The sequence below is a fragment of the Equus przewalskii genome, chromosome 20 (genome assembly GCF_037783145.1).
Source record: "Equus przewalskii isolate Varuska chromosome 20, EquPr2, whole genome shotgun sequence".
In the NCBI taxonomy this organism is placed as follows: domain Eukaryota; kingdom Metazoa; phylum Chordata; class Mammalia; order Perissodactyla; family Equidae; genus Equus; species Equus przewalskii.
Window position 1 is genome coordinate 30,050,915 of NC_091850.1, and position 23,084 is coordinate 30,073,998.

The following is a 23,084-nucleotide window of genomic DNA, read 5'->3' on the forward strand; positions in this document are numbered from 1 at the left end:
AAAATAGTTAAGTTTTAAAACTTTTGGGAACAACATAGGTGCCAATTTAGTATCTTGTCATGTATGAGGCTATGAAAACTGTACCATTCATTATCACCACCATTTCACAAAATATTTTAACATCAGAATTTCAGAAAATGGACTGTTAGCAACTCTACGCTAACAATAAAGAAAAGCAAAATATTAAAAAGAAAAACAAAATGTTAAAAACAAATTTCAAATGCAAGAACAGCGTTACACCATAAAATTTTATTTGACAGTGTTACACTTCATGCTATTGTTTTATTGATACAGGTTTGTCAGTTTGGAGACCTCACTTTGGGTTCTCACAAAACAGTAAAATTTTAAAAACTTTAGTGCCACCCAAAATGGAGCCTGAATGGCCACTTCTTTCTAGTACTTTGTTTTTATCACAGACACTTAAAAATCCATTTTCAACTGGATATATGAAAATGGAAGCAACTCTTCCAGGGCAGCTTTAGTCAGTTCAGCATGTTCTGGGTAAGAACAGCAGTCCCATCTCCAGACAGGGCTAAAATTAACAGTGACAGGCTGGATGACCAGTTAATAAGCACTGCAGAGAAGGTCAATGGAATATAGCTGCCTTCAGCCAGGGCTGCAACCTGAGACCTTGGTGCTGAGTGCCAAGCCTAAAGCCTTCTGGGAATTAGCTAAGGGAGAGCGGCAGCTGCCAGGAGAAAGCCGACCAGTCTAGGGCCAAGCCATTGGATTAATTAGTGTATATATACTGCTGCAGTAGAACACTGCTTACTACTATACCTCAGGTACTGGTTGATTATTAGGTCTTACAGACTGAACAAGTGACTGAAATGAAGCAATTTCTTGAATGAAGAACGAAAATGTGGTTCCATAAGCACTGAGTGACAGAGATGTTGATAGACACATGGATCCCCAAAGACACAGGGTCTTTGAGCTCCATTAAATCAGCTCAGGTAACAGAAACAGTGAAAAAGGAAAAAGTTTTTTATAGTGAAGACTCAAATGAATCTGATTTCTCCTTTGTCCCTGAATGCACAAAGAAGAAAGAAATAGAATTCGAGATTGCCACTTTCTTTTCCTGGATACACAGTGGTTCAGGGGCTAAGGATTTTTTTTTGAACCACCTCGGTGAGCATTCCTTTCCTAACACAAGCCTTTTTAATCCAGTTTGGTGGGGGTAGCATAGGAGGATGGAAAGAGAATGATCATGTGTGATGCAGGAAGTCTGCCTTATAATTACCACACTGACCTTGAACAAATCACTCTCTGTTGTCCCTAGTTTCTTCATTTATAACAATCAAAAAACCCTTTCTGGCTCTAACACGGTATGACTGTAGTACATCAGATCAGGGCAACTGTTTCAGAGGGTCAAACATTTTCTCACAAAGCACTCTTAGTGACCTCAAACAAGTTATGATTAAAACTACTTCCAAATGGCATATTCAAGTGTTCAACAGTAAACTACTTAAGTATTGTGGGATTTTTTAAAAAATCAGAATTGAAAAGAATGAAATTAAGAGTTAGAAAAAGGGAAATGGAAGGTAATGGAGTCCCAGAAACGGAAGAAACTAACTTAAATGAAGCGGGTGTTTAAAAAAAGCTTTCTTGCCCCCAGGTTAGTGATCAGGATCCTGGTTTCTAGTGGCTCTTGGGTATTTTACCTGTGATGCTGCTGCTGAGTGGACCTTTTTCCCCCGGGGTCCTTAGTTGTTCTGCTTTTGATCCACCACTCTTATGCGTTGATGAATATATTTTGTGGTCCAGAATTTTTGTCAACAAAGTTGGCTTTATTGTTGGCTATCTTGTATAGAGGTTTTCTCTTTACTCATAACAGAAGACCTAGAGGGAAAGACAAGACCATTTGTGCATTGTTCTTGGTTCTCGCCTTCTCTTCTTCCCAGCACGAGGTCAGTGCCTTCTTGAGCTCGAAGGCTGAGCTCAGTTTGAGGCAACTGACAATTTCTCCATGTGACCAGAGCCCAGAATGCTGACTCTTGTAATAGGGCCTCCAAAAGGGTACTAGTCTTGGGTTTTCTCCTTAAAGCGTAGGGAGCTCTTCCCTTGATTCAGATGGCAAACCACCGATATCTAAGATACTGGAATTGCTTTTAATCACAGCTTAAAAAACTTACCTAATTTAGGGCCTTTTATATAGTTCATGAGTTTTTAGGTGATCTCAAGAGCCCAGAGATTCAGAGCCCAGAGGCCCTATAAGCGCTAAAAAGAGGATCTGTCTTCCCCATTTCCAGCCATAAAGATTTCCAATCTCTGATTTCTTAAGACTGGAGGAGTTGGGCTGGAGTTAGAAGTAATCTGGTCCAAAGGACTGTGATCCAGAAACACGGTTTCTATTAAGTGTTCTTCAGTCACCTCCTATTTAGACATCAAGCCTGCAAAATGTGTGGTTTTCATAGCCCCCATTGGGCTGAAAAAAAAAAGTGTTTCCACAGAAATATGAGAGAGAAAATTTTATGAGCAACTTGAGAGTTTTTTATTTGCAAATCCCACTAACGACTCTGATTCATTCTTGTCTAATGATGACTGTGTAAACTACAGAAAGCTATCTGGCACTTTAACTTCCTTCTCAGTAAACCAAGAGAGAGGGTGATTCCAAATTTGGAGAAGAAATCGGCACAAATTAAGTCAGTTGCCCAGGGGTCTCATAAAATCAGAGGTGGGCAAAGATCGGACAGGGGTCTCTGCTGGGACAGCACCTGGACATCAGCCTCAGCCTTCAACTCTCCCACCACAAGGTGGCAGCGTTCCGCTTGCCTCAGCTCCTCAGTCGCTGAAAGGACGCTGATGTCCAGGGTGTGTATATTCTCTTCTTTGGATGTAAGGAGTTGTGTCAGACTGTCTTGTCTACGATATTATCTATGTTTCCAGGGGCTGATAAGCTCTAGTTCACTTTTAAGATGTTAGCCAGCAAAATGTTTTCCACACCAGCTTGGTGGGAGCTTTTCACAGTTACTAACCCTTAATCTTCTTTCGCGTCATGCACCAGTGGCGTAACTAGAGAGTATTAAGTCACAGCCTAGCTTTCAGTAAGAATAAAAATAGCTGTTAGTTGTTATTTATCACATGATTACTATGGGGTCAGACACCCCAATAACTACTTTATATACATTATCTCATTTATTCTCACAGCAACACTGAGAAATGGGTACTATTCTCATCCCCATTCTGCAGATGAGGGAACCAAGATTACACATAGCCAGAAAGTGGTGGTTCTGGGGTTTGAGCCCAGGCTCGTCTGTCTCCAGAACTAGAGCTCATAACCACCATGAATCATAAAGAAAAATTAGTTCACAGGGATGAAGTTGAAGGATGTGCTGAAGTCATGTTTGTATGATCAGACAAAATAGTTTGTTGGTGAGATAGTCATTGTTCATAAAGACCTTATTATATCCTGAAGTGAGGCCCAAATCTTTACCAAACTACAAAAGCATTCCTGTACCTTCAGTTCAAGCATGTGCTACACTCCTTGCTTTAAATAAAAACCAAACCGTAGACAGTTTTCTCATTTGATTTAAAGATAGTGTAAGGTTTTATTTGCTAAAACCTAAATCATTGACCATTTCAAAAAGAATTCAAGTATATATAAATACAGTGGCTTTTTAAAAATTAATTTGGTCCCAACGTGCCAGTAGGGAAGTTTAATATCTTAAAAGTTCAGAGAAGTCCTTCAGGAAATGAACTTGTGTCACTGTATAACCCAGTTTGGCTTTTTCCTGAACTGATTTCTGCCACAGAGGCTTTCTCCCTCCTCCATCCCTTGGAATCAGCATTCCTTGCAGTGCCCTTTAGGAAATGCTGTCTGGTACAACAGCCATAAAGCACTTACCATTCCTTCGATACACTGCCTTCGGTCATGCCTCTATACCTTTGCATATAGAGTTCCTTCTTCCTGGAATGGCTTCTCTTCTCCATCTGGACGAACTGTTACTCACCCTTCAAAAAACAGCTCAAATGTAACCCTCTGTATGAGGTCTTCCGGCCTGCTTAGATTGTCTCTCCTTTCTGCTTGCATTGCCCTGAGACTTCGACTACAGAACTTATACTTTTCTTTATTTCTCATTTATTTATGTTTATCTCTTCCACTCTTGTTGCTTCCTTACGAGTAATGATCATGTTTTATTTGTCTGTATTACCCACTGCAGCTCTAACTGCTCCTAGCGCTTAGTAGTGCTCATCAGATGTTTCTTGAAGGAATAAATACAGATGAGGAAACTGAGGCTCAGAATGTTTAAGTGACTTAAGGTCACTTAGCTATTTCAGAGCAGAGTTGGGATTCATACACAAGGTGCCTTGCTCTTTTTGCTAAGCCTAGATAGCAGATTCGTGGCAGAAGTTCAGCTATTGCCCCACCCATACCCCACGGCAGACAATACTAATAAATCAAGCTCCACCAGACCCAAACTTTTGCTCTGGAGCTTCAAGCATCACTCTAGGAAACCACTAACAGAGTGCGCCCATGAAATGACATATATTTGCCCTCCTTGCCTGATTCCACGCTATACCCACCTATGTATTTTTGTGAGCATAGCAGAGTTGCTGTTGATTGTAAGTGCTCCCCCCACTGCCCTGCTAAAGACAAGGTACCCTGTGCTGGTTCTTGGTGGCTCAGTAGCCTCTGTTCCCCTTCAGGGAGTCCCTAAGGTAGGGAGCCAAATCTTCCTAAACTTTCATTTCTCTATCTGCCCCAAGGCCTCCAGCTATTCCTAAAATCCTGATTTGGAAAAGCTGCTGCCCTCTTGGCACCCGGATGCTAGAGCAGATGGTGCTTCCCACCCATTCATACACCAAGGTTGGCCCAAATATTTTCCCCCCTTAATTTTGTAGAGGCAGCGTTGGAATAATTACTAGTAAATGATAGGAAACGAATACCAATACAGCAGCCTGGAAACAGTCCAGCTTATGGAGCAAGAATTTCATCACTAAAGTCTTGCCCAAGAATGTTTTGGCAAACACAAAACTTACTGAGCATATCACCTATTCTCCTACCTGCTGCAGTTATCTCCAGAGATAATCACCCCGAATCCTTGATTTCCACCCTACTTTTCTGGGGCTTTGCCTCCCCAGCCCCTCAGCCCAGAGGAGGCTGTTCCATTTGTTCACATGACCAAGAGGAAAGTAGGTCACTCCTAGATTAATGGGCACTGAAGCACCGGCCCTCTTGCCCCTCCTGTAAAGAAAAGATGGTTTTCCTTGCTCCTGTTGGCTTCTACAGCTCAGGAGCCATCAAAAGTTATACCAAAATAACTCTGTGGCATGCAGCTGTCCCAGAGCTGTCTAACGAGGACAAAGATGAAGTTGATGCCCCATGCTCTCACACTTGCAATAAGTTTGGATGACTAGCTAGAGTGGTAAAAATAGCTAATATTTGTTGAGCACTTACTATAGACTAGATGCCGTGTAAGGGCTTTATGTGAATAGTCTCATTTACTCTTCATTATGTTTGATATTCTAGAGACTATTCTAATCCTCATTAGAGAAAACTGAAGCTTAGGATAATTTGCCCAATGATACACAGAAAGTGGCAGAGTCTGGATTCAAACACGGGTCTATCTGACTCTCAAGTCCATGACCTTGAGTACTATATTCTTCTAACAATTAGAACTGTCCAGTAATTGAAGGGGCCACTTTGATAGGTAATGAGTGAATCCCTGGTTTGGGAGGTATTTCATCAGGTACTGGACAAACAGTAATCTCAAAACTCTGCTCCACCAATATAGCCCACTCTGATGTCAGTGGCGATTTTCGATTTGCCAATATAATGGCTTCTTATTAGTCATCATCCTCTTCACATCACCACCAGCATTTCTAATTAGCACATACCATGTGTCAGGCATCTTCTGAGCAGTTTTACTTACATTAACTCATTTACTCACAACAACCCTATGAAGTAGGTATTATCGCCATTTTATAGATGAGGAAACTGAGAAGTAAAGTGACTTGTCCAAGGAAACATAGCTAATAAATAACAGAGCTGGGACTATAATCCAGGCATCTGGCTTTAACCCATTCTCTTAACAATACATTGTACTGTCTCTTGATATTTGATACATATGCCATACTTTTTTTAAAAATGTATCTTTTATTATCACAGATATATAGGCATACCTCAGAGATATTGGGGGTTTGGTTCCAGGCCACCACCATAAAGCAAATGTCACAATAAAGAGAGTCACACAAATGTTTTGGTTTCCCAGTGCGTATAAAAGTTATGTTTACACTATACTGTAGTCTATTAAGTGTGCGATAGCATTATGTCTAAAAAAAAAAACAATATATACCTTAATTAAAAAGTACAAGCTAAAAAATACTAACCATCATCTGAGCCTTAAGTGAGTAGTAATCTTTTTGCTGGTGGAGGGTCTTGTAAAAAACTCAATATCTGCAAAGTGCAATAAAGCAAAGGGCGATAAAACAAGGTATGCCTGTAATATATATTTGTTGTTTTAAAAAAGTCATATAATATAGAAATATACAAAAGTTGAAAGTTCCCCATAGTCCTGTGAACCAGAGATAACCACTGTTACCTTCACTAACTACGTATTTACATATATTTATGGGTTAGACTATTTTTAATGCTCACTAATATGTACTTTTTCATGTTTTTACCCCATCAATATATCTGTGATATTTTCCTGTGACTCTCCAAAGCTCTACTTTATGCTTTTGAATGACCATATTATATGGTCATAAACATGGACTAGTGTTTCTACTGGTGGACATTTAAGTGTTTTCTACTGCTTTGCTATTATAAGTAAATCTTCAAGTAAGGGGTGTGTGTGTGTGTGTGTGTGTATGCATTTGTGCAAGTATTTAAAAAGATTCCCAGAAATGCTATTTCAGAGTCAAAGGATACGTGCATGTAAACATTCTATTAACTTTGCTAAAATGTCCACCAAAAAGGTGGTACCAACCAACAGTCCATCGACAGAGCAGTGAGAGGGCTGATCTCCCCACCCCTCTGACAGAACTGGGTTTGTATTACTTGTATTTTTCATTACCACAAATAGTATGGGTTAAAAATGGCATTTCATGTTTTGAATTGGTTAATTCTGTGTAAGATTGGAAATTCTGCTTTGTGTTTATTGACCGTTTGCACCACTTCTTTGAACTCCCCTGCGTGTCTTTTATGATAGTGACATTGACTCCTTCTGCTCTGAAACTTCCTCCTCCTATGAGTTCCTTTCTGTTCTTTCCTGACCCTCCTAATTCTCTAAAGACTCTTTCTGAGTCTCCCTCCCAGTTCCTTCTCCTGCATGACCCCCAGGTAATACGATAATAATAATTACAATAATTAACATTTCACAGAGGCTTACTATGTGCCATATGTTAAGTAAAGCACTGAAAATAGAGTGCTCTTATTATTCACATTTTTTTAGATGAAGAAAGGAAAACTTAGGAAGTCACACTTTAAGTGGGAAAGCTCAAATTCGAGCCCTATCTGTTTTGATTCCAAATCACCACATATATGCTCTCCAAAATAAGTATGTGTCCTCCAAAGTTCTGTTCTAAGCCTTCTCATTTCACTTATACATATTCCATGGGTTTCTTATCCATTCCCTTAATTTCAGAATCTATCTCCTTTAGCTTCTGGTCCATAACTATTAGCCTATTAGACATTCCCAAGTGGATGTGTTGTGGGTACCTCAGACTTAACACATCCCAAATGGAAATCATTATCTTCCTCAGACTTCCTAGGCCTCATCTCCAGCATGTTCCTATTTATGTTCCTTAAATTACAACCACTCAAGGCCACTTGCTTTTCCTCAGAAATATCAAGTATCTCCATGCCACTGTGCTTTTGTTCTTGCTACTTGAAACGCCCTCCTCTAGTTTCTTTCCTACCTGCTGATATTTTACTTTCCTTTGAAGACCCAGCACCTGCCCTCAGCATGCGCAATTCTGCACGCAGGTTTCCAGCCTCACAAGTTCTTACTTGTCCTCTATGTTTACATTTCTATTAGAGCTTTACTACAGACTAACTTGTAATCTGCTCATGTGTGTCTGTTTTCCTGAGAGGACTATATCTTATATTTGTATTTCTAGTCCTTAGAAGGAGCTTGATATGTAAATGATTAAAACTGAAGTACATTTGTGATTTAAGGAAAAGACTAAACAACCTCAAAGTTTACTTCCAAATCTGAAATTGTCTGTGCCTTTTCTATACGCTAAAATCTTATTTGAGGCCCTTGCAACTATCATTTAACCTTGGAATTAACTCCTATTTCAAGGGACCAGTTCTGCTTTCACTTCTTTGCAGAGGCTTCAAAAGCCAAGAATTTGGGCTCCTGGCAATGAAAGTCCAGTGAGTGTTGTCACTGGGTTTCCGGAGGACGTGGGGTGAAAAGCACAAGAGCACACTGGAAAACTAGCAGAGTTCCAGGACATCTGGGATGGATTATTCCAGCGAGATGCTCGAGCAAAGAGAACAATTCTTGTCCTGGTTTTTTTTTTTAGATCTGGGCTTTGGCAGCTTCTCCTGTAGCTTTGCTCAGCAGTTCTTGCAGAATGAGATACAGGCTTGTTTCAGGGAAAGAAAAACCTTTATCGACGCAACTTCTTCTACAGGAAAGTCCTTCAAAAGACATTTCTTTTCCCCTTATATGGACTTTCTTGGTCTCTTTGTCATTCACAGAGAGAATCAGTCTCCAAGCACCTAAAGAAACTCAAACTACCTGGGGTCTGAATTAGGTTATACCAATGCCTCCTAATTTCTCCTCCTCCTACGATTCTTTTCAAATCACAGACAAGGAACGAGGAACAGTAAAAGACTGGAAGGAAAAGCAACTTCAGGCTACTGAGGAAATAGATTCACTCCAGCTCTTCCGAAGTTTCTCTTGTTAAATACAAGCTGAGGAGAACTTTAGCTCCAGCTTTGAGGAAACATCACGCATTTTTTTCCTCTGAAATTACAGGTTTTGTCCTTTCAGTTTCATTGTTATTACTTTCAAAGCACAAAATGTACTTTAGATATGTTCAGAGATTCAAATACTCAAATATATGACATATGTTAATACTGCTTAAGAATTATCCCTGATTTCAGATATTCTGACCTGTTGCCCTGGAAGCAAAAGGCAGCATAGTGCAGAGAAGAGGGAGAGAAGGGTGCTTTGCTGACATTTATTGAACACATACTCTGCCAGGCACTTTTCCTATGCATGTTATGTACATTATTTTATTTAAAACTCACAACAACTCTATGTGGTATACTATTATCTGCATTTTAGTGATGGAGAAACCAAAGCTCACGGAGGTTGAGTGATTTGCCCAAGGTCACGTACTTGGTAACTGATGGAGGCAGCTTGAGACGACAGGGCTGACTCCAGTAACGCCTGTTCTTTACCCATTACTCTTCGTACAAAATAACAATAGTTGGAGTGATCTACGGAAGTTTCCTATTTAACATTCTGACATATCTCCAGCATCTCAGAAAGATTATTATTGTTATGATTTTATTATTATGCCAACATTCACTGAGTATTTAAGACCTGCCAGGCCCTGATCTAAGTGCAGTATTATATACGATCTTTTTAACTCTCAGAAAACCTACTTTTGAGGAAGGTACTTTTATTTCATTGATGAATAAATAGAGGATGAGAGAGGTTAAGTAACTTCAACTAGGTCAGAGAGCCAAGTGTTGGAGCCTGAGTGTTCAATCCAGACAGTGTGCCTTCAGACTGTAAGCTACACTGCCTACAAAGAGCACATTCTGGAGTCAGACCTCGGTTCAAATCCCAGCTCTGCGTCTTCCTGGGTAAATTCACTTGAACATGTCAGTCCTCAGTTTCCCCACATGTAAAATGGTGCTCTGGAGACTTACCTGCTGACCAGGTGTGTCCAAATATATTCTCAAATTCATCCAAGTCAGAATCCCTATTACATAGTGAAAGGAAGTGCATTTTTGAAATATGGTAGATCTGGGTTCAAGTCTTACTACACTTACCAGCTAGGTGAATTTAAATAAGATACCCAAACTCTGAGTCTCAGTTTCATCACCTGAACATGAGAGAGAAAAATCCTTACCTAATAGGGTTATTTATGGATCAGAAATAGTATTTGTATTTTACAATGCCAGGGAATTAGAAAGAATTCAACATTATAGTTATTATTAATATTGTTATGGTTATTGATTAAGAAAATACTTTTATTAACACCAGCAGGCAGGGGGCAGAGTTCTCCCGTATGCCCTCCTAACTTGGGCATTACTGAGAGAGGCTGGAGACCCTCCTCCCCTGGATAATGACAAGGTGAGGACAGTCTTCTGTTGGTCCTACTGCAGGTGTGGCTGTGAGGTGGATGGGGATAGGAGGGTCTGAATGTATTCTCTGTGCTCATCTTGTCCCCTACCTGTCCAGCCGGGTGAGAAAGGTACCGTTTGTGAGCCAGCTCCAGTGAACTGCGATCAGGGCCCTAACTCTCACCCCATAAGGATGCCCTCTCTGTCAGAGGGCTCTAGGGGAAAGCACATGGCCCTTAGAGTCACACTTGCTTGGGGCCAAACCTCCAAGACTAAGTGAATTTAGGCAAGTTCCTTTACAGAACACTGGCCCTTCTGTCAAATAAGAACTATCATATTGAGTATTCGTAAGGATTAAATACTTTATGAATAGGACCTAGCTCAGTGTTAGGAATTTAGTATACACTCACCAAATTTTAATCCTCTTCTTTTTTAAAAGGGAATAGTTCAAGGCTAACATCATTCTGAGATGAAAACAAACAGCAAGGATAAAGAAGGGAGCAAGTCTACACAAAACACTCTCCTTGGCTTAAATTCTAAACATTTTTAAAAAGAATCTGAAGAGGTTCTTTTATTACTAACACTATATCCCAAAAAAAACTTGCCTTATGTTTAGGGACCTAGATTTTGAATATTTAGGAAGAAAAATAACTCATTTAATGTATTCATTTACTTTGTATAAATGCATGTTGTACCTATCACAGGCTGTCAGCTGAGACACTGTCTTGTAGGATTTGGTTATTATGCTGAGCATGGAAAGAAATATTATAAATATTAAATATTACTGCAGCAGACCCCTATAATATTAGGTTCTGAGAGACCACCAGAAATCCACTAGTTACCTCCTATATAGGATTTGTCCAAATCCATAGTACAGGTTGGCATTTTGCCTTACTGGCAAGAATAATAGAACTGAAGCACCCCTAAATGAATGAATCTGGGAGAGGCCATTCTATCCACATATCCACACTGATGACCTGGTTGATGGCCAGGGCCAGAACTCACCTCTGCAATAGAGTAAGGAGGTTTTTTGTGTCTCTGCTTTTACTATGCTCACTTCCATATAAAAGGATTTGAATCATCAGACACTGTAGGTGAATTGAGAAACATAAGAGGTTAAAGAGAATCAGGTAGTAAGCACCTTAATTATAAACCAGACACAGGAGAGCAGCAGTGGAACTGAGGTGTCACAAGTTTGCATTTCAAATGCCTGCACTACATTTCCTCCTGGTTTCCCACCAAAGAGGAAAAGGAGTCTGAATTGAAGGCTCTGTACCCCTCACACTGTATGTGTATATTATACTTCACTGCACCTACCACTGCCATATGTGGCTGTGGATAACCAAAGTCACAGGGCTGAAAGCTGACAGCATCCCTATTTAAAACATGGTGCATTAGTGGTTTCCATCAGGGTTTCCCAAATAGCTGTAACCAAATGGATGGATAGAAATGAAACCTGTGTATGTGTCCCAAATTTGCCTTGCATTCTCATGCTACATCATTTTATTAGGCAGTTTTCCATTTAAAATTTTATTGCTGACCTCTCTTTCCAATCAAGATGGAATTAGAGGGACCAGATTTACCCTCCCCTTGAAACAAACAAAAAAGTTAAAAGTAGACAAAATATATGAAATTATCTTCAAGACACTGAACATCAGGCAGAAAAGGACAGTGATTCCGAGAGAGAGAAAATAAGTGAGATAAACCTTATGATTGCCCCAGAGTTACTCCTTTGAGAGTGTTTCCAGGCCATGATGCAGGGAAGGGGACAATATGGAGCTCAGCAGACTCCCTGAATTGAAGCTGTGGAGCTGAGGAGATTCACAGGGCAGAGTAACAGGAGGCAGCTGCACAGGAATATCTGCAGTGCATCCCCCTCAAGTATTCAGCAGAGTACTGATTAAAACATACATGTGTGAAAAGTGCCCAAGGCTGGGGAGAGAATCATCTGAAGGATGGAGGGATACAGTGCCTGGCATTTACACAGGGCCAGGTATACTGCCTGTTCCCACCAGTCAAATGGGAAAGCCTCATTGTTCATGGAGCCTTGGGTGGGGTACTCAGAAGGCTTTTGCCTCAGTAATGGGGCATAATTAGCCCTTGACTAAATGATGCTCTAGTCCCATCTAACAAATCTTAAAAGCAAGACCTAAAAGGACCAAACTGTAATTTTGGAACTGAGTTCCAGAACAAAGTTCAAGAATACTTATAAGAATACAAAAATACTCAACACCAAACAAGGTATCCAAACAAAGATTATAAAGCATGCAAAGAAGCAGAAAAGTGCGGTCCATAAAGAGAAAAATCAGTCAATCAAAACAAATACAGAATTGACACAGATGTTAGAATTAGCAGAGAAGTATGTTAAAACTGTTATTGTAATTTTATTCCATGTGTTACAAAAGTTAAATGGGGACACAGAAAATATAGTTTTTAAAAAGACCGAAATCAAACTTCTGGAGATGAAAATCACAATGTCTGATAGGAAAAATACACTGAATGAGATTAACAACCAGTTTGACATTGAAGAAGAAAAAATGAATGAACTTGAAGACACAGTAATAGGAACTATCCATGAGGAAAAGTCACAGGTTATCTCACTAGGTACAGAAAAAGATTTTCATAATATGAAACATCCAATTTTTAAAAATCCAACATCCATTACTGATAAAATTTTTTTAAAAACTCTCAGAAAACCAGGGGTAGAAGATAACTTTATCAAGCTGATGAAGAGTATCTATGAAAAAGCCACAGCTAATATCAAACCTAATTATAAAAGACTAAATTCTTTTCCCCTGAAATCAGGAATTAGACAAGGATGGCTGTTCTCGTCACTTCTCGTCAGCATCTTACTAGCTGTTCTAGTGAGTGCAACAAGGCAAGAAAAAGAAATAAAAGGTATCCAAATTGGAATGAAAGAAGCAAAACTGTTTATTCACAGATGACACGATAATCTATGTAGAAAATACAATGGGATCTACAAAACAGCTACTAGAACTAACAAGTGAGTTTAGCAAGGTCATGGGATACAAGATCAGTATATTAATAAATAAAGTTGTATTTCTATATACTAGCAACAATCAGTCAGAAATTGAAATTCAAAAATAATACATTCAAAATAGCATTAAAATATGAAAAATTTAAGGATAAATCTAAGAAAAGATGCACAAGACCTGTCCATTGAAAAGTACAAAATATTACTGGGATAAATTAAAGAAGATCTACACAAATAGAGTGACACAATGTGTTCATGAGTGAGAAGACTCAATATGGTTAAGACGTCAATTCTCCCCAAACTAATCTATCTATTCAATGCAACGTCAATCAAAATCCCAGCAAATTTTTTTGTAGAAATTGATATAGTGATTCTAAATTCCTATGGAAATGCAAAGAACCTAGAATACTCAGAACAACTTTGAAAAAGAACAAAGTCTAAGGAGTCACACAACCTGATTTCAAGACTTGTTTTAAAGATACAATAGCCAAGACAGCATAGTATTGGCATAAAGATAGACAAACAGATAAATGGAACAGAAGAGAGTCCAGAAATAAATCCACATACACACACACACAAACTGATTTTTGACAAAGGTGCACAGATAATTCAGTAGAAAAACGAATGTTTTTTTCAATAAAAATGGTTCTGGAAAAACTGGATATCCATATGCAAAAACAATAAACTAAGATCCATTCCTCGTACCATATAGGAAAACTGACTCAATGGATCCTATACCTAAATATGTTTTAAACCTAAAATTACAAAAAAATCTAGAAGAAAACATAAGAGAAAAATCTTTGCCACTTGGGTTAGGCAAAGATTTCTACGATAAAACACCAAAAGCACAATCCATAAACGAACAAATTGATAAATTGGACTTAATTAAATTTTAAAACTTCTGCTCTTCAAAAGACACTGTTAATAAAATGCAAGGACAACTTACAGACTGGGAGAAAATATTTGCAAATCATATATCTGATAAAGAAATTGTATCTAGAATATAAAAAGAACTTTTAATAGTCCATCATAAGAAAACAAACAACTAATAATAAATGGGCATAAGATTTAGACAGACATTTCAACAAACAAGATACACAGATGAAAAATAAGTACATGAAAAGACATCCAAGGAAAACACAAAACCACGATGAGATACCACTAGATACCTAAAATGAAAAACACTGACCATGCTAAATATTGGTAAGGAAGTGGAGGAACTGGAATTCTCAAACCTGCTGGTGGGATTCTATAACATAACACAACTATTTTGGAAAACTTTGGCAGTTTCTTATAAAGGTAAACATAAACCTATCATATGATTTCACTCCCAAGTATTCACCCAAGACAGAAAAAAGCATGTATCCATACAAAGACTTATGCATGAACATTCATAGCAGTTTTATCTGTGATGAACCTAAACTGGAAACAGCCAAACGTCCATCATCAGGTGAATGGATAAACAAATTGTTGTGTTCATACAATGTAATACTCAGCAACAAAAAGGAATGAACCACTGATACACAATAACATGGATGAATCTCGAAATAATTATGCTGAGTGAAAGAACCATTATAACCGTGTAACTATATGATTCTACTTATATAAAATTCTAGAAAATGCAAATTTATCTATAATGACAAAAGCAGATCAGTTTTGGCCTGGGGGTAAGGTTGGGGGAGGGGATGGAATTAATTAATTACAAAGGGGCACGAGGAAACTTTTGGGGGTGACTCATGTATTCATTATCTTGATTGTGGTAATGGTTTCACAGGTAAGTAGAGATGTCAAAACTGATCAAATTGTACACTTCAAAATGTGTGTAGTTTACTCTATGCCAATAAAAATTATTCCATCACAAGATTATCACTGTTTAATGTTTGTCTTTTCTATGTCTTCTCACTCCCACCCCACTACATTTAACTTTGATTCTTTTTACGTGAAACCTGAACTGACCAAGAAAAAAAGCCAAAAGTGTCACTAGGGTTATGCATGCATGACCTTCTTTATGCTGTATTCTGTCTGCCAAAGGAGTTTCCTCTCAACATCAACTTTTTCTTAAGTCTATTACTTTCTTTTTAATTCCATGAGCAGTTTCCAACCCCTAGAACGGCATCCATTCACATAGTCTATTTCAGAAACTTCATCATCAGCATCCCATTGCTGGTGGATATCCAGCATGAGGATGGTTTTCAAACCTCGAAACAACAGCCCTACTGTCAGAATGCCTTTCTATTCCTCTGCTCCTTTCTGGGCTGGGACACTGGAGTAGGGCAATGTCTGAAGCCCCAAGGATAAAAGCTCATGACAAAGATGCAGCCCTTCCCTACCCTTGCAGTGTCCTAAATCTCTAAGTTGAATCCCTATTCCAAACGGAGAATGTAGCCATGCCATCAAATGTTCATTGCTAGATAAAATCTAGATAGGGCTCTCCTTTCATTGATTTTGAGGAAACTCTTACAATGTATATGCTGGGGTCTTTTTTCATTTCAGAAAAGCTGTGTTCAATGATCTCTTTGATTACTGTTTCTACTCCAAGTATTATAGTTCCTCTTCAGAGATACACACAATTCTTTGGCTGAATCTCTACTCTGTCATCCAAGTCAACTACTTTCTCACTGTAACCCTCCTCTCTCCTTTTCCTTTGCATTCTAGGAGAGCTTTCCAAGTTTGCCATATAAATCATTGGTTCTTAAAACTGGCAGGATACTACACCTCTAGAAGTATTAAAAATTCAGATTCTGGACACAACTCATAGGACTTCTGATTTGATGATCTGGGGTAGGGCTCAGGAATCTATTTTGTTGGCTTTATTTTTGTTTTTTTACTGACTTGCAATTCTAGATTTGGGAAATATTGCTCAACCTCACTATGACATTTTTAAGCCTCTCCTCACTATTTTCAACGTGGATTTGAGTTTTATTAGATTTGTGGTTTCCCTGAAATTCCTTCTTATTTCACTCTTAGCATTTTAATCTCATCTTTTGATCTCAGATTGTCATCCTTTCCTTTTAAAGTTTTCTCTCCTTATAAGTTTCTGATCCTATTACACAGATACTGTGCATATGTTCATGCTTCCCTTTAAAAAGCTATTCTGATCCCTATCCAGTCGTGTACTGCATAACGACCTTTCAGTCAACGACAGACCACATATAAGATTAGTACCAGATAGCCTAGGTGTGTAGTAGGCTATACCATCTAGGTTTGTGTAAGTACACTATACGATGCTCACACAATGACAAAATCGCCTAACGACACATTTCTCAGAATGAATGCCCGTTGTTAAGTGACGCATGACTGTACCTTATTTTCATAAGATTTTCTTTTTCTCTGAATCTGCAAAATGAATCCCCTTTCTCCTGTTATTTACTATTTTCATACTTATTTTCTGATTACATTTAGCTAACCTGAAATGAGATAAAATCTCTTCTTAGACCTGATATTTGCCAATGCACGTGTGGATTGCTTTTGACTCTGTTCACTTGAAGACTGGTTGATCTTTATGAACTTTGCCTCTGATATTGAGCAAACCTGGGTTTTACGCAGAGACATCACTACCGATCTTATCAAGTCTTTAGCTGTGGTCTGTCAGGATAGTGACTGGTTGAACAACTGTTCGGGCACACCTCTTGCCACATGCTGCTACTAGGAAATAAACTTCCAGGGTTCTCTGAGCTCCCTGGAAGGGGAATCAGTACTTGGGTAAGGATGGCTATATATGGTGTTCCTGATTCCATCCAAACTTAGGTGCTTTCACAAGATTCTGCCACTGCCATACCTAGATTCCAAGATGAAAGTGTTACTCTTTTAAGATACTGGTTCAGGCATGGACACAACAAAAGTTTCTATATCATGTTCTCCCTCAGCACATCTAAGAAAGCAAAGAATTTTCAAAACAGAACACTTTACTTTAAAAAAAGAAAAGAAAAAGAGAAAGAAGGAAGGAAAGAGAGAGAAGGGAAGGGAAGGGAAAACACACACACACATACGTACTGTACATACATACATACATCACTCCTCACATTGTGCTTATAGGCCCGGGAGAAAATGTAACAAAACCAGCCAGTATTCACCTTCCTTAGCAGCTGAATTGCCTTTCTGAGCTCTCCTTTGGCAAAGCAGATCCTGCCCATATTATAAAAAGTTTCAGCCATTCTTTCACTACAGTCACCATAGCTGATCATCTGAGACTTCAATGAAGCCTTTAGGAGTCTGTAAGCTTCCTAGGGAATTAAAAAAAAAAAATCATCTTGGCAATTCTGAAAGAGCATGCTGGTGTTATTCCATGAGCTCTATGTAGGAGGCACCCTACGGCACACTGACATAACCCACCAGGATCAGTCAGTTGTGATGGGTTGCCTAAGTAATTTGTTTCTATGAGGAGTTCAAGTTCCCAGATTATAATTAATGGTAATAGTTAATTCATATGTATAATAGTACTTAACTTTATGGCTACCCCATGAGACAGGAACTATTATTATACTCTTTTTATAGATGAAGGGATGGAGACTAATAAAAACTAAGGATCTGGCCCAAGATCACACAGCCTATAGTTGGCAGTGACAGGATTCAAACCAGACAGTCTGAATTCCACAGCCCTTGCTCTTTTTTTTTTTAACTACTCTTTATTTTTAAAAACTTCAAACTTTCAGAGAAACTAAAATAGAAGAGAGAATACCCCTATTTTCACCTAGATTCACCAATGGCTATCATTTTTCCACATTTGCATTGCTGGATTCTTCTCTTTAAAAAATTATATATATCTATCACTATATTATGTAAATAATATTTTATATATACCTACATGTAAATACATAGATATATATTTTTTAGTTGAAAATAAGTTATAAAGATACTTCATCCCTAAATAATTAAGCATATATCTTCTTAGAACAAGAACATTCTCCTACATAACTACAATAACATTAGCACTCTCAATAAATTTACAATGATATAACACTACTAACTAATAAATGTTCCACATTAAAATTTCCCAATTGTCCCAATAATGTTCTTTATAACTTTTAAAAATCTAATATCCAATCAAGGATCACATATTGCATTTACTTTTGATGATTGTTTAGTCTTTAATCTGTAACAGTCCTGCCATTTATTTCACAATACTGACATTTTTTATTTTATTTAATTTTTTGCTGAGCAAGATTCGCCCTGAGCTAACATCTGTTGCCAATCTCCCTCTTTTGTTGCTTGAGGAAGATTAGCCCTAAGCTAACATCTGTGCCAGTCTTCCTCTGTTTTGTATGTGGGTCACTGCCATGACATGGCTGACAAGCAGTGTCAGCTCGCTCCCAGGATCCGAACCCACGAACCTGGGCCACTGAAGCGGAGTTTGCCAAATTTAACCACTATGCCGTGGGGCTGGCCCCCAACACTGACATTTGTTAAAAGTCCAGGCTGCTTGTCTTTTAGCCCAGTTCTCACTCTTAACTACTTACTATACAGCATATGATTTAGACAAAAGTTAGGGATACATTGGAAGTTATCCATAGAACAACATTGCTTATAGTGATTTGACTTCCCAATGTGCTTTCTTTAGAGGGAGTGAAGCAATGGAGTTATTGCTGGCATCATCAAGAACTGCACGTCACCTTCTGCCTGTATTATCTCTGTTGACATTTATAAACAGAGCATTTCTCTGGAACTGGGTTGAACACGTAACCATCATCCTTCACATGTGGCATGTCAGAACAAACAAAGATGTCAATTGCTGCTGCTTTTCAGGAAACATTGCCAATGATTCAGGAATCTCAAGGCTCTATATTATCTTTGGGTTTTTCAGAGTACGAAAATGTGCATATAATTAGATTACTTTCCTGTTTATTTTTTCAGTGCACAAGTCTTTTGCCTCCTTGGTTAAGTTTATTCTTAAGTATTTTACTCTTTTTGATGATATTATAAATGGAAGTGTTTTCTTAATTTCCTTTTCAGATTGTTCATTGTTAGTGTACACAAATGCAACTGCTTTTTGTATGTTGATTTGGTATCCCGCAATTTGGCTGAATTTGTTCATTAGTTCTAACAGATTTAGGGGGAATCTTGTAGGGTTTTCTACATGTTCATTAGTTCTAACAGATTTTTGGGGAACATGTAGGGTTTTCTACATGTAAGATCATGTAATCTGCAAACAGAAGCAATTTTACTTCTTCCTTTCCAATTTGGATGCCTTTTCTCTCTTTTTCTGGCCTAATTGCTCTGGCTAGTACTTCCAGTACTATGTTGAATAGAAGTGGCAAGAGTAGGCACCCCTGTCTGGTTCTTGATCTCAGAGAAAAAGCTTTCAGTTTGTCACCACTGAGTCTGATGCTAGCTGTGGGTTTTTCATATACAGCCTTTATTATTCTTAGTTTGTTAAGTGTTTTTATCATGAAAAGGTATTGAATTTTTTCAAATGCTTTTTCTGCATCTTTGCAATGATCATGTGATTTTTATCCTTCATTCTGTTAATATAGTGTATCACATTGATTGTTTTTCATAAGTTGAACCATTCTTGCATCCTAGGGATAAACCCCACTCGGTCATGGTGTATGATCCTTTTAATGCACTGTTGAATTCAGTTTGCTAATATTTTGTTGAGAATTTTTGCATCTATATTCATCAGGGATATTGCTTTGTAGTTTCCTTGTAGTCTTTTTCTAGCTTTGGTGTCCAGGTAATGCTGGCCTCATGAAATGAGTTTGGAACTGTTTCTTCCTCTCCAATTTTTTGGAAGAATTTGAGGAGGATTAGAGCTAATTCTTCTTTAAATATTTGGCAGAGTTCACCAGTGAAGCCATTGATCCTGAGGTGTTCTTTTTTTTTTTAAAGATTGGCACCTGAGCTAACCACTGTTGCCAATCTTCTCTTTTTTTTTTTCTGCTTTTTCTCCCCAAGTCCCCCCAGTACATAGTTGTATATTTTAGTTGTGGGTTCTTCTAGTTCTGGCATGTGGGACGCCGCCTCAGCGTGGCCTGACGATCAGTGCCATGTTTGTGCCCAGGATCCGAACCAGCAAAATGCCGGATCGCCAAAGCGGAGCACGCAAACTTAACCACTCAACCACAGGGCTGGCCCGGCCCTGAGAGCGCCAAACTTTAACCATTAGGCCAGCAGGGCTGGCTCAACAATTATGTTTTTGAATTGATCATATTTACCCGTTTTTCCCCATTTTGGACAAGCCATTTGCAAAATTCTTCAATTGTCGTCAGTGTTTCACAATCCTCTGGGCCCAATGTTGTTTGATATGCACTGATACTTTTTATAAAATATATTTCAACAGCATCTACAAAAAGAGAGAAACAATTATTGAAGGCAAGCTATTAACCTTTACAAGCGTCTAATTTCAGCTTTGGCTCAATTAATTAGACATTTTCATGCTTAAAGTCCATGCCTGTCCTCATCTCAGGTCTCATAAGGAGCCTCAAAACGTCTGAGATATGGTTTGATGTGTTCTGATTTTATTCTCTTGAGGAAATGCATAGCTTTTCTGTAGGAAAAGAAAGTTTATGCCTGAACAGTCTTATCCTAAGACTCAAAATAACCACCATATTAAACTCCCAGGTGCAGTGCAAAACTATATTTTTAGCTAAATCAAAGTCTGATAGAGATTGCTGTTTACTGGGGTCCGTTTGGTGTATGTGTGTTGGGGGGGGGGGGCGGTGCAGAGAGTGTGAGTTTTGGTTTTAAAACTATTTCAAATATTTAGTTGTTATTGTTTAAAAATTTCCTTTTAATGTTGTCTTTTATTCCAAACATGTAATCAATCTGCAAAATGCAGAGAAGCAAAAATAAAATGAAAATTGTTATCCATACACATCACTCAGGAACAGGCACTGTTCACATTTTTTTTTTTTTTACCACCGTATTAAGGTATAATTTATTCACATTCACCCATTGTCATTGTACAACTTGGTGAAGTTTTAGCAAATTCATATATAGTTATGTAATCATGATCAAAATCCAGTTAGAACATTTCCATCATCCCCACAATGTCTCTTCATGGCTGGTTGCAGTCAATGCCTGCTCTCATCCCCCATCTTAAGCAATCTCTGATCTTCTTTCTTTCTCTCTGTATTTGACTTTTCTAGAAATTTCACATAAACGGATTCATACAATATGTTATCTTTTGAGGCTAGATTCTTTCATGTAGCATACTGTTTTGGGGGTTCATCCATATTGTTTCATGAATCAGTACTTCACTCCTTTTTATTGCTGAGGAATTTGCTATTTTATGTATATACCACATTCTGTTCACCCATTCACAAGTGATGAATATCTGTGTATGTGTATATAGTCTATTATATTTATCCACATACTTATCAGTTCCACTTCTCTTCATTCCTTTCTGTGGATTCGAGTTACCATCTGCTGTCATTTTCTTTCAGCCTAAGGGCTTCCTTTAGTATTTCTTTAGGGTAAGAATGCTACCCACAAATCCTCTCTGGTTTTGTTTATCAGGAAATGTCTTTATCTCACCTTCATTTTTGAAGTATAGTTTTGCTGGATATATTATTCTTCATTGAATTTTTATTTCAATACTTTTTGAATATATTATTCCATCACCTTCTAGCTTCCATTATTCTGATGAAAAATCAGCCATTATTCATATTGTACCGAGTTGTTTTTCCACTGCTGCTTTTAAGATTTTCTCTTTGTCATTCAGCAGTTTGATTGTGTGTCTAGCTGTGGTTCTCTTTGTGCTTACCTTCCTTGGCATTATTTCGTGATCTGCAGATAACATTTTCATCAAATTTAGGGAGTTTGGGCCATTATTTCTTTAGATAATTTTCTGTCTCATTCTGTCTCCTCTCCTGGAGCTCCCATTACATGAGCATGGGTAGACGTGCTATTGTCCCACAGATCTCTCATGCTCTGTTCATCTTTCTTCAGTATCTCTTCTCTCTGTTCTTTGGGTTGGATCATTTCTAGTGACCTACCTTTGAGCTATTTCATTCTCTTTTCTTTTTTGCCATCTCATATCTGATGTTGAGATCATTAATAAGCTTTTCATTCAGTTACTATATTTTACAACTCTAAAATTTCCACTTAGCTGGTTTTTAATAATAGTTTATATTTTGCTATTGAGACTTCCTATTTGCTAAGTAATTTTCAACATATTTTAATTCTTTGAACAGTTTGCTTTAATTCTTTGAACATGTTTATGATAACTGCTTTGAAGTCTTGCTAAATCCAACATCTAGCCCACTTAGAGTCAATTTCTATTGACTGCTCTTTTTTTTTGAGTATAAGCCATAGGTTCTTGTTTCTTTGTATTTTTGTCTCTTTTTTGTTGAAAACTCTTTTTTGTTGAAAATGTTTTAGATAATATATAGGAGCAACCACAGATTCTGATATATTTTTGTGGGGTTTGGTTTTGTTTTTTCCAGTAAATTGCCTAGACTTAAACTGTAGAATCTACATCCCCCATGGTGTTTGGATGTTAATGTTTTTGCTCTGTTGTTGTTGTTTTTAATAGACTTTATTTTATTTTATTTTGAGGAAGATTAGCCCTGTGCTAACATCCACCACCAATCCTCCTCTTTTGCTGAGGAAGATTGGCCCTGAGCTAACATCCATGCCCATCTTCCTCTACTTTATATATGGGACACCGGCCACAGCATGGCTTGATAAGTGGTGCATAGGTCCATGCCCAGGATCCAAACCAGAGAATCCCGGGCTGCCAAAGCAGAGTGCATGATCTTAACCACTATGCCACTGGGCTGGCCCCAATAGACTTTATTTTTTAAGCAGTTTTACAATCACAGCCAAATTGAGTAGAAGGTACAGAGATTTTCCATATAACCCTGACCCCATATATACACTTGTGATGGTTAATTTTAT

General features: G+C 38.1%; 1 protein-coding gene across 5 annotated transcripts in view; it reads right to left on the reverse strand.

Annotated features, from left to right (window-relative positions):
* Nucleotides 1-236: 236 nt before the first annotated feature.
* TTC23L (tetratricopeptide repeat domain 23 like) overlaps nucleotides 237-23,084 on the reverse strand; it is a 59,046-nt gene continuing 36,198 nt past the window's right edge. The window contains exons 9-16 of one of the 5 annotated variants that reach the window (XM_070587037.1): nucleotides 20,399-20,526; nucleotides 17,321-17,470; nucleotides 11,258-11,340; nucleotides 10,663-10,716; nucleotides 9,836-9,888; nucleotides 6,331-6,397; nucleotides 3,845-3,951; nucleotides 1,767-1,839 (exon numbers count right to left, since the gene is read on the reverse strand). In XM_070587037.1, the coding sequence (XP_070443138.1) occupies nucleotides 6,333-6,397; nucleotides 9,836-9,888; nucleotides 10,663-10,716; nucleotides 11,258-11,340; nucleotides 17,321-17,470; nucleotides 20,399-20,526 (533 nt within the window). In that variant the 3' untranslated portion in view covers nucleotides 1,767-1,839; nucleotides 3,845-3,951; nucleotides 6,331-6,332. Of the gene's footprint in view, nucleotides 1,840-3,844; nucleotides 3,952-6,330; nucleotides 6,398-9,835; nucleotides 9,889-10,662; nucleotides 10,717-11,257; nucleotides 11,341-17,320; nucleotides 17,471-20,398; nucleotides 20,527-23,084 lie in introns of all 5 variants that reach the window. The other 4 variants (XM_070587039.1, XM_070587041.1, XM_070587038.1 and 1 more) reach the window with 4 other exon arrangements.